At 42.0% G+C, this 12582-nt stretch overlaps 1 protein-coding gene across 1 annotated transcript; it reads left to right on the forward strand.

Annotated features, from left to right (window-relative positions):
• Positions 1-222: 222 nt before the first annotated feature.
• TMEM200C (transmembrane protein 200C) lies at positions 223-1857 on the forward strand. The gene has a single exon (XM_062500999.1). The coding sequence runs from the start codon at positions 223-225 to the stop codon at positions 1855-1857; it is 1635 nt and encodes a 544-aa protein (XP_062356983.1).
• Positions 1858-12582: the final 10725 nt, after the last annotated feature.

Below are 12582 nucleotides of genomic sequence, written 5' to 3' on the forward strand. Positions count from 1 at the left end.
TCAGGAGCTGTGTGGGTAAGCGAGATCTGCCTGTTGGTGTCAACCTTCATCCCACTTGTTCAGGGTTTTAATTACCAGGACCTTAAAGGAGGAAGAGCAAGCAGAGACATCTCTTGTGCCGCAGGTCTGTCCTTGGTTCTCATCCTCTTCTCTTTTCTTCTCTTCCCCCTTTCACTGCAGGAGCTGGAGTGGCTGTGGCGGGCAGTGCGCTGGTAGCTAGCCATGATTGCCACTGGAGGCCTCCTGAGGATTTCGGCCAGGAAACAGGACCCCTTGAAACCCCAGAGCCAACTCCCCAAACGCAAACACAAGGCCAAAAAGAAGCGCAAGAATGACGTGGTGGTGGTGAAAGGCAAGCTCAAGCTGTGCTCCCTCTCGGGGTTCATTGCCCTCTGTGGCATCCTTGTACTGCTGGTGGGCATTGCCTTGGCTGTGGTGGGCTACTGGCCAAAGCCCAGCCAGGTGTACAGAGAAAGCAGCTTTGGCAAGGGCCGGCACACAGCACCACAAGGTGGCACCCACACGAACCGCTCCCAGAGCCAGGAAAGGGTGCGAGCAAGAATTCGCCTGGAATCACCCCCTGGAGCCAACACCTCTGCCACTGTTGCCACTGCTAGGTCTGCCCCTACTTCCTCCTCCCCCCAGGCCTCAGCAGGTTTCCTTTTCCGTCTTTTCTCGAGCTACTTGCATTCGGACAAGCTGAAGGTGCTGGGCCCTCTGATCATGGGTATTGGCATCTTCCTCTTCATCTGCGCCAATGCGGTGTTGCACGAAAACCGTGACAAGAAGACCAAGATCATCAACCTGCGTGACCTCTACTCCACCGTCATTGATGCCCACAGTCTGCGGGCCAAGGATGGAGGCACCTCAGCCCCTCTCAATGGCTTTGTCAGCTACATGCATTCCCGGGGCCTGGAGCTCAAGCCTGGTGGAGAAGGTCTGGGTGCTGCAGCCATGCTGGCCAAGAGCTCCTGGCCACCAGGACTGGGTGTCTCCCTTTCCCCACCAGATCTGGTGTCCTCACCGCAGCGTTCCTCCTTCTGCAGCCCACCGCAGCCGCCCAGCCTGGCTGAGGCTGTGTACAGCATCTGCCGGGAGCATGCTGCCCTCGCTGGCCGTCCTGTCACCAGCCCACCCTGCAGCCCACCGAGGAGCTGTGAGCGGTGCAGCACGGCCAGCTCCATCGTTGGCTCTTCACTGAGCACCTTCACCCTCCTGCCCTTGGGGCCCAGCAGTGGAGGGGGAGGCTGGCAGAGACCACCCGGTGAGCGGAGAGCCCAGGAGGTCCCACGGGGGGAGTTTGAACTGAGCCTAACCGACCTCAGCAGCAGCCACATCAAGGGAGGCTGTGGGACTAGGAGGCACAAGCTGATTCTCAGGCGGCAGAGCACCAGCTGCTTGCCAGATGCCAGGTATCCCCTTTCCCCTGAGCCACTTCGGTCACCAGCTGTCAGGAGGGTCCTGGAATCCAGCCTCTTGATAAAGGCATCTCCTAGCTACTCCAAATCTCTAGATCTGGGGGCATCACCCCCTTCAGCTCCCCCTGCCATCACCAGGACAGACTCCCAGAGCTCCCAGTCTGAGCCTTCCAGCAGCAATAAGGGCTACAGCCACTTAGAGGAGGCAGGCACCTCCTTGGAGTCAGTTGCCAACACCGCAGCCAGTAAAATTCAAGACTGTGAGGAGGAACCAGTTGAGGAGATGGACCCCCTCGAGGCTACCAGCAGTGAACAAATAGGGGAGCAATCCCAGCAAACTCAAAGACAGTACACAAATAAAGAGAAACTCTTTATGATTTCTAGGTCACATGCTGCATTAGGGCTGGAGGATGGGGAACTGGAGAGTACAGGCATCTAAATAAAACAGAGATGGCAAGAGGACACCTTGCATCCCTCCACACCTTCCCTGCTTCTTCATCTCTTGTGGACTTAGGAAACCAATCGATATCCAAAGAGCTGCACTATGTTACCCTTGAAAATTGAGTTCCGTAGATCCTGTAGATTACTTCAGGAAGAAAAAAGAAAATCCCTTCTGTCTGATCGTGATTGTATGTTTCATGCAAGCCAAATTGTATTAAATATCCACAGTCCAGCACATTCTTTGGATCAGATAATACAGTTCTGGATGGTATAGCTGTGCACTTTACTGTTTCGATTTTTAAGTGCCCCTTCTTCTCTTCTGATTTCTTTCTTGCTGATTTGCCACTAACTGCTTGAAAGCTGCAGGCACCTTTTTAAGCTCAAAAGCAACGTGGTCTTCAGAAAGAAAGCCGAGCTCTCTCTTTGTTTTGGTTCAATTACTAAAACGTTTGCAAGGCCTTAAGGATGATGTACCTTGACAAAGAATGAGTTTGTTTAAATTCTGGAAAAAAAAAAGACAGTTTATGAGAGACTGGAGCAGATGAGCTCTGACGATTTAGTTAAAACCATTACATTCCTGAATCCAAAATGCATATTACTACATGATAGTTTATCAAAGTATTATTACACGTGTATTGACAAATAGCATTAAAAGATGTTTTTTTAATAAAATATTTATGAACAAAACTTAGAAAAAATTCTTTATTTGGTAAGTTATTACAGATATCACAAACTGTTCCATTTTATACAGTGAAAGATTATAGAAATGCTATGAAGCCAAAGGCTTGCTTATACTTTTAAGGAGGTAATTGATAATTTACGTGTAATTTCAAAATAAATGCTGGTTCAGATATTGAGAAACCATACTGTAATTCAACCAGCAGATTCTGTCTCCATTTCCGACAGTTACTCTGTGACAGCCTAAGAAATGTGAGATTTTGACACGCTAAAGAAAAAAAAAATAAACATTTGATCTCCTAGTCAGTATAGGGTTTTTTGTGAGATTAATCTTGAACTGCATCATCTTCTTTCTGGATTTTTCAGTTCCCTTATAACTGTTGCATTATGTCCTTCTGCTGTTGCGGTTCCTATTCATGACTGCATATGCATAAGCTTAATTTTAAAGCATAATGATAGCCCTGTCAGTCTCATAGCATTTGGCTGTGCTGAAGTCAGCAGCAGTTTCTCACTGAGTTCAGCATGATGAGGATTTCTTCCTGCATGAGAAAAGCATCAGGTTTCCTAAAGCCTGGAAAATACCTTGTCTGTAGGCAGAGTTTTGGTAAATTGATGAGCTGTTTCATTTTCGTAGCTGCAGCATGGCAGGCACTTGTGTTTTGTCAAAACAGCTTTATGCACTCAGTAGATTTTGTCAATACTTCGGATTTTAAATATGGATGTGGCATTTCTCTACTATGGGACGAGAAGTCGACATTAAACAAATGCAATGTGTAGGCAGACAGAAATCTTTCTGTTGCAATTAAATTTTTTCTTGTGGTTCCATGTTTAGCTACATATTTACTTACATTAGAGTACATTGCAACATGGACTATAACTATCACTAAATACAATTGCATTTAATAAGCCTGCAAAATTCTATAATAAATAAGGTATTTTAAATTAAAATAAGAAAAGGAAAAAAAATAATAATAATTTGGCATGTAAGAGTCTTGAAACTGGAGAAGCAGAAGGTGCTTGTTCTTTTGCAAGAGAGACATCCAGGTGGCAATATCTTTCTTCCTGTCTGCAGCAACCAGTGCACTGACAGTAGGAACATCACTGTGGCATTTTTTGCTGTTAAACTGCTAGCACACAGCTGGCAAAAATCCATTGCAAAACTCCCTGGATTGGCATGGTGTGGGATTACGCACCACAGGAAGTGGTGAGCAGGTGGCTCAGCTGGTGCTGGCATTTGCATGGATCTTTCCTTTCAGTTCTCCATGGGCAAGTGCTTCTGCTCCTTCTGTGACTTCCAGCAAGATTTATGAGATACATGTGAGCAGAGTTACCTGGTACTGATGCAGATTCTAGTTATTGCCAGAGCTGCATACATCCTGTTTGCTATTTTCCACACTAAAACCTTCCATGGAGGTGAAGGGAAAAGGCAAGTTGTGTGCTACTTAACAGGGCATGGAATCCTCATGAAGATGTGACAGGAGCTGGTTTTATTCTGAGAGGGGGAAACAGGCTTTTAATAATATTCTTAGTAAATATTTCTTCTGTCATCTGAAGTGTGCTCTGAAAACAAACAAAAAACCCCAACTTTAAAAAGCCTTTGGTTACTCCTTAGATTGATTTATATCAAAGCAGGCCAGTAATTATTCTGATGATTAATTTACTGCAAAGTCTTTTGAATGACAAAATTATACCAGTTTGTGTTTAATAAGTAAAATTATAGCTTGTTCCTGTGTTGCCAAAAAAGACATGAATCATGAACTTTCATCAGTTGAGCTGGGTTTTTTAATAATAGCAGCAAGAAGTGATCTTCTAGCATATAAATTACTAAGCAGAGAAAGCTGCCTCTGTCTGTGCAAGTCATTGTTTTTGCAGATTTATTACTTAAAACTATTTGTTGAGCAATTTGTGCAGGGATGGAATTGGATTCAGAAACCTTTGTTTAGAATGCAAGCTGGGCAAGGTAGTCCAACATCCCCATGTTGGAAAACGACTGAGAGATTCAAGCCCTGTGCACCATCTGGGACTGATGTTAGCACAAGCAGCTGGGAAAGAGCTGAGCCTCTCCTGGTGGTACCCACAGGTGATGGGGGTGATGGGGTTTGTGCTTTGACTGGCTCTTGAGCACCTCCAAGCTGGCCCTGGCTGCTTCTCTGGACTGCCAGGCAGCCTCTTGGCCATCATTTGCACATCCTGTCAAAGGATGTTTGTGCATTTTCCTCCAATCCAGTCTCTTCCTTCTAGCGTTCCTCTCTGATGTCCTGCCCCCTAGTGCTTCCTCCACAGTCCTTGACAAGCACCAAGAACTGCCTTTGCTTGCCAGTATACAGCTGCCTGCATGTTGCAGGAAGAGATGGGCTGTCACACATCTATTTAGAAGTATTGAATTAACTCAAATTAACTAGTTTAGAAAAAAAATTTAATGTTTATTACAAAAGAATGATTAGTCCCTGTATTTGAGATGGGATATCCCTGAAGATATGTTCAGATGGCATAATTTGCCATACATTTTTGCTATGGAAAATTCAGATTTTGGTTTAGATGTGTGCTTTGTTTGATTTGGGTTTTTTAGCATAGAAGTGCTATGATATTTATATAAAATTTCCAGAGGAAAGTAAATTTCTGCCTGAACCCGCAGAGTACCCCCATACCTAGGAAGGAGGCTGTGTCTGAGCATTATGAGTGTAGATGCTGTTTGGACCAGTCTGAGGACAGGCAAATGCCCTAATTATACTTCAGTCATGCTGCTGTTTGCTACAAAATCCTCAGGACTCCGAAGAAGCTGCTGACGTGATCACACTGTAACCCAGTTCTGGCTCAGTTTTCACTGGCTAGCAAAGTATTTAGAATCCTGCATTAACCTGGCTTGCTTGGCTGGACTGATTTACTAAATTCCCCAACTGTTGACCTATCAGCTGATCTACTGCAAAAGACTATAGCCCAGATTTATGAATCTGTGTTGTTTAGATACATTTTTAAGAGCCTTTTCAAGGACTGATGCTGTCCAACAGTGAGCAATAGCACACTTAGAAACATCGAATTAGGTAACTGTTAACATAGTTTTAGGTCTGCAGTCTGAAATACAGATGTTATGGATTGTTGCCATTTTCGTAACAGCCAAAACAGTTTACTCAGAAGTAGCAATATGACTTCAATTAAACAACAGTTTTTATTACAAGTAAAGGAGGTAACAAAAATCTTACTGGATTTCAGCTGGAAGAACAGCCTTAGATAATACTTAACAGTTTTTCTTTCTATACAAAACCCACACAAAATACAACGCTCACTGCTGGCATTGATTAGCAAAATCTTAGTGAATAAAAGTACAAATAGTGAATAAAAGCATAGATTTGTGGTGGGCATTTTTTAATTCTAGGGAACAAAAAAAAAGGTTTCTCTACCACCTCTCCAAGACTGTCAGTTGCAATAATGTAATGCTTTAGCCAGATCACTTACTGTTTTTGTGTTTGGGCTTACAAACAGTGAACAAGATGCACAGCATGTGCAGGTACAATCTGAGAGGCCAAATAAGTTAGCACAGCCACAGGAAAAAAGTCTTTCATGGAAGAAATTATTTCATTTTAGAAACCAGAATTTCTATTTACCATTTCTAGAAGCTCCAAAACAGAAAAGTTGAAGTGAGAGCATTAGAAATTATCTTCCATCATTTAGCTTTCCTTCAAAACTTGGAGACAGAGGGAAACCCTGGAGATCTGACAAAGGCACGCACAATCGGGTAAAATGGCATTGAAGTTTGGATGGAGGAGCTATGCTGCTAGAAAGGGACTGACTGGTTTTCAGGATAATTGAGGAAATAGAGGAACATGGTATGTGTTTTTCCAGACACATGGTATGTGTCTTTTCTCTACATTTTATTTAGATAGAAGTAGTGAAGCCAAAATACTGCTTTTAAAGGGGGGTTTATCCATTGCTATTCTTTTTAAATTACATTGCAATGAAACAGAAAACTTATTTAGGGAGAGTATGAAAAGAGATGCAAACAAAAAAAGGTCCAAAATCACATTAATAATGTTAATAACTCAGTCTCTGATGTTTCCCTCACCTTCCTCTGCACAAATAAGTTTCAGTATAGAATTTCTGAGTATTAATTTTTCTTTTTTCCTTTCTTGTCTCCCACCCTTTCTACAGGCTGGGATTAAACAAAACACTTATGTTCACTTTATTTATCAGTTTTGCTGAAACACAGTTTTATTATTTTTATGGTAGTAGAGTTGCCTGAGTATATGAGAAGCTTGGTTCTACTGAGGGCACATACCTGATACTCTCAGATTGGAAGGTAAAAATGGGTAGAGATGGTTTGGTTTTAGACAAGCAGCCTTTTCCATACTAAGCTTAACAGCTGAAGTAAAAAATGGTAAGTAAAAAGGGAACATTCAGCATTCAAGTTTCACCATAGCATCAGATGATCTAATACCATCACAGAGCCTCAGACTGCATTTTGTTCATCACTCATAAGATTTGACATGATCCTGCCTGACCTGCTCGAGAGCAGGCTGAGACTATTCCATACAGCTCCCATTTTGTTGCCAAAAGCTAAATCAGCCAGATCTAAAGGAGAAGGACTTCAGAACACAGCTGTCAGTTCTGGCAAGACTTGGAGCTGCTAAAGACTTTGCAAAAAGGTGGCTTTGTACAGGGTGCAGTGCAGCTCCCTTCACACCTTGGAGCAGCACAGAAACTTGTGGCAGGGTCTCACACAAAACTGCCTGCAAAGGCACATAAAAGTCACCAGAGGCAGCTTCATAAGGATAAATCCCCAATGAGATAATATAATACCTCTGTAACATCATAGACTAGCCTTCCTCCCTGCTTCCTGGAGTATACTTTAGGTGTCTCTGAGGAGTATAGCAGGTTTTTAATTCACTGACTTTACAATCAAAACTAATTTAAAAGAAATGCAGTTTGGTCTCAGAGCCTAATAGAAACTACTGTTTAAAATGCTTATAAAGTCCCCATTAAATTTGTACCAAATGATTTCTTAATGTACTTCTCTCTATCATGCCTTGGGTAAACAGCACAAGTATGTTCTTCTGTGAAAACAAGACAGAGGTACAGCCACGGACAAAGTGTGCAAAGTTCACATTTTTACTTTCTTTAAAGGGAGAACAGTATCGGCACCAGTATTTAACAATAACAGCATGCAAGTATCTGCCTCTGAGTGATGTTTCCAAACCATGCAAGCAGCCTGCTATGAAACAGAGCCTTGAACATTTGTCCTCCAACAGGAGATCCATCCTTCAGGTTTAACAGAGCCTCTTTCTGCATGTGAGGCACTGAAGTGGTGATTTAGTTCACTGTCTTTCAGACTCATCACACCCAATATTACACAAAATAACTTAGCAAGACTTCCCTGCAGTATGTTTAAGGACACAAGTAACACTAGACAGCTGATAACATTATATTTCAGTTGAAAAACATAAAATGGGAACATGTAAAGTAGGGCACTGCTTATTACTTTGTGGTAACACAACCTAAGATGATGATAGTAGCAGCTCTTTGGGTTTTGGGAACTTAAAACTGTCTGCTGGCACTGCTAACGTAAGTCACACTACAGTCTACCTTGAGGCCTGAAAACGCAGACAGAACAGTTCCTGTCCTTGTGCCTGTCTTTGCAATGGGTACAGCATCTGGAGCAGCAGCTCTGAAATGAGGATGAGTGCTGAGGCTGCATGTCTTGTCATTTCTCACCATAAGCAAGCTGTGGAAGGAAGATGTTTCTTTTAGACCATTAAACCAGAGTTGGTGCAGTCACCTTAATGAAGCACGTGTGCTCTTTAGGTTATTGCTTAGGTCCAATATGCAAAAGAAAGGTGAGGATGCCTTACTAGCATTGTTCTCTGCAGGGATATACTGCCTCCCTCTCTGAAACACAGAGAGGAAAACCTGAAGAGAAGCTGTAGCAGAGTTCTGGGATCAGTGAGCTTCTAACGCTGCAGCAGTGTTGTGTCTCGGTAGCCATTTGGCTGGTACATGCTTGTCACTGACAATCTGAGGAGAAAAGGTTTACATGATGAGCTGTGGAAAGTCAGCAGCTTTTAGGCATCACCTATTTGTATGTCAGCTGCCAGCACGGCATCTAATGAGCCCCAGGAATTACCTAAAGTGCAAAAGGAACCAACAAAAGTGCAGGTTGCATCTCTGATATCACCAAGAAGACACTACTGAAGATGGCAAGCAAAGAAACAAGTAACTGAGTTTCTACTGTAAAAAATAGGGGCAAAAAGAGGAACCACAGTGCAGTTCTACCAGGACTGGTAATGTAGCGCTTGGCGCCTTCCACCTATGGCTTCTTCTAGTTTCACTCATGACACCCTCCATAAGAGGCAAATTGAAATGCAGTCCTCTACTCAAATAAACATTTTAGGCTGCCTAATGAATCCCCAAAAAGGTTGAATTCTCATATAGGCAACAGATTTTCCAACAAAGTTTTCTGGCGAAGAGATAAGGTGTCTGCTATGGTTTAACACCTGCCAGCAACTAAGTACCTCACAAAATGTTGTGTAGAATGTCTTGGCTTATTTTAGAGCTCTAGATAAATCTCACTTGCAATTTAGGCAGATCTACTCAGTTAACTCTGCTATTATAAAAATAATAGACGTATGTATTTCAGCAAAATTGATAAAGTGAACACAAGTGTTTTGTTTAATCCCAGCCTGAAGAAATGGTGGGAGACAAGAATCAGGTTTGGATCGACAACAGATCCTTTATTTAGAATTGTATCCTAAAATTCAGTTTCTTGCTAGGAATGAAATTTTCACACCATCAGTTCATACATTCCCAGATATTTCTGTATATTCAAGATGTCAAAACATTAGGAAATTAAAGCATAAGTTATTCAAATTATTTTAAAATAAGTTGTGGTTTCCTATGAGCAGTTGGAATGCTTATAAAGTGCAGGGAAAATACAGTCTTCCTTAAATATCTTTAGATGTTCACAAGACATTTCTTTTTTTAACATAAAAACAGAATATATGTGGCAATGTGGGGGATGGAGAAGTTCTTTGTTAGCGGGAGACTCAAAGTAATATATACATTTAAAACACATGCTTATAAACATTCCATACTATGATGCCGAATTGCTTAATTTCTTTTGTTTTCCTTCCAACCACATGAGATGATAGACTATTTGCATAACACATAGTAAATGGAAGCAATATCCTTGGAGACTTACAGTATGGAACCTTCTACTGAAAAATCTGAATTTGATTAGCCTAGGGGGTGTGTAGTTTTCATGACTTTGAAATAGTAAGTAATGCACTGGTTTTACTCTCTTAAAATATAGAAGCATTAACAGGTCTCATTCTATTAGAGAGTCCTGAGAAGTGCTCTGTTTCTCCTCTGTCAAGGGCTACAACTTAATCAGCTTTTGTTTAAATGAGTAATTCTGTTATGGTAGAGAGTGTAAGCAATTGTTACACATGCTTGAATCTGCACCAACTGCAGCAACATGTCATAAATAAATCAGCACGGTTATGCTTATCACAAAGACATTACTTCTAGGTAATCCAAAGAACAGCCAAACACTAAAAACTGAAATTCTGGTGCAACACATGGGGTAACATATGCACTCAGAGTAAAACAGGTGTCATAGATGGGGATGGCAATGAGGAAATAGCTGATTTCAGTGCAGCAGGATTTAAAAACGTAGATCTGGTAATCAGAGCTGCTTGAAATGGGAGGCCTGCTACAAGTTGCCAACAAAAAAATTAAAAGGAGGAAAAAAGGAGAAGAAAACCCAAGCAGTAATTGAAGGCATTGCCAAGGATCCCACCTTCAGCCCATGAAAGCTGCTCAAAAGGAGAGAGGAACTCTTCCCATCAGTACTGTATCATAGGTCCTCCGGCAGAGGAGCCCAGCACCCTCAGGAACCAGAGCATGGAAGAACCATTTCATAAGAACAGAATAGTTTGAGTTAAAGGGTTACATGATTTAAGGAAGGGACTTTCAAGAACAACCAGTTTCAACCCTTTTGCCATGGGCAGAGACACCTTCCACTAGACCAGGTTGCTCAGGGCCCCATCCATCTTGGCGTTGGAGACTTCCAGGGATGGGGCATGGACAAGTGATGGCTGATATGCTTAAATGTCCAAGGCTGGAGCAAGCTTGACACAGGACAGCCCATGACACTAAATCCTGCAATTTGCTGCTGCTTCTCTGAGTCATATGAGAAAATTGGAGACTACAGGAAGAACTTGTGACCCTTCTGCCCAATCTTAAACAACCAACATCTGCAAAGGAAGTGTAAGTGCTCCTCTCTGAGACCCTGATGTACACTTACTGCTACATTTACTGCAATCCCATTTTGTGCTGGCTCCACTTTCTCTTTGCAGTAATTCAGCAGTGGAATAACTTCCTCAGTTATTCCAAGTAGGATTACAGCAGCTCAGACACTTCGGGATGGCTCAGTATCCCCGCTGCAAACCAGAGCAAAAGGGGCATGCAAGCAGCAGGCTAACAGCTGCCAAACCAAGCTAGCCCAGAGCCTTTACCAGCTCAAAGGGGTGACACTGGGCACACTGCTCTGCAGCAACAGGCTGAGCAAAAGGTTCCAGCTGGGAAATGCAGTCAAGCACAGAAGCATCATGGAAGACTTAGACATGGTCCCATGCCTAACTGGATAAATAGACTGGAGGAAGAATAAACTAAGAGTAGCATAGAAAATAAACAGCAATGGGAAAAGGAGTGTTAAAAGGTGGTCAAGTGGTGCAGCAGTGAATCAGTTTTGCAAATTCTGCTTTAAGCAAAACTCAAGATTCATTTGGGTTTTGACTGATAATGTATTAACATTACAATGTGTTTATTTATAACTCACTTTGTAAAGGGTTTCATAACAGTACCTAAAGGGTTTCAGTTATCGAGGCTGAAATTATATTGCTTCAATATAATTTTATTTAAATTATGTTTTATTTGTTCCAATATAATTTGATTATTTCTGCAAATAATCATTTCTGGGTGCTTTATGTGCAAAATTAGTAGATAGAATAACTTCAGTATCAGCCTCAGAGGCTAGTTAGTGGGTTTAAGCAAAGTAAGCCAAGACTTTTTCACAAAGTTAAAGGTGAGGGAAGAAATTCTTTTTGTCAGCAAAGCAGCCAAGTCCCCTGGAGCCCTCTCAGTCTCCTTCTTGCCTGGCCAAGGTGTCTGTTCAGGCTGGATTTCCCATAGGTCACCCAACACAAGGAGATAGCACCCTCTGGGATAAGACTCCAGAATCAGGTCTGTATATTTTACACAGATAAGAGAATCAATTATTCTGTGGAACAGCATGCTCACATCAGGATACTGTATTTAGAGGCAAATCCTTAGAAAAGATCTGATCGGGCAGATAATTTCTTTATTAAATTTATTTGAGCAAACAAAATTCCCAGCAACTCTCAATAACAGCCTTTATCATGCAGAAAATTGGGGGTTCGATTTAGTTTCAGCAGCATTAGATAAGAGCTCAGTGTCACTAATGGCACTGCCTCCAGTCTGAGCAGGATTTAAACTCACATCAACTCAATTCTGAAAAACACCTATGAACCACAGAGCATCCTAAGCTTAGCCCTCTACCTGAAGGGAATTTTATCAAAAGAAAAACCTTTAACTCTTAGGTCTTTGACTCCAGTTCACTACTGACAAGCATTTGAGCAGGTTCTTTGTCTCAGAAGAAAAGTCAAATATCCCATAAACTTTACAAGTGTACTAGAAGCTCAGTGAGATCACCTCTAACATACTTACTTGTCACTATTTAATGCTTATTCAGTATTGTTTTCTTACTCAACAGCATGAAAGCTGAACTAGACACCCATCAGCAGCTAATAAATGCTGGATTTCTGGCAAAATGGACACAAACTACTATCTCATACAGGTGCTCATCTCTCCCTTTTACATGAAGAAGCTGAAAAGGGTAGCAAAGAGCCTGCTGGGTTTTTTCTTTTCAAAGAGAGAATTATCTAAGTGTTATGTCCAGTAATTTTTTAATAATTAATTTTTCTTTCACAAGTGTAACGGTTTAGTTTGTTAGTTTCCTGGCCAATGCACCAAA

Source organism: Cinclus cinclus, chromosome 1, assembly GCF_963662255.1.
Source record: "Cinclus cinclus chromosome 1, bCinCin1.1, whole genome shotgun sequence".
In the NCBI taxonomy this organism is placed as follows: Eukaryota; Metazoa; Chordata; class Aves; order Passeriformes; family Cinclidae; genus Cinclus; species Cinclus cinclus.

Coding starts and splice junctions, on each gene's coding strand:
- TMEM200C (XM_062500999.1), top strand. CDS start 223: ATGATTGCCACTGGAGGCCTCCTGAGGATTTCGGCCAGGAAACAGGAC.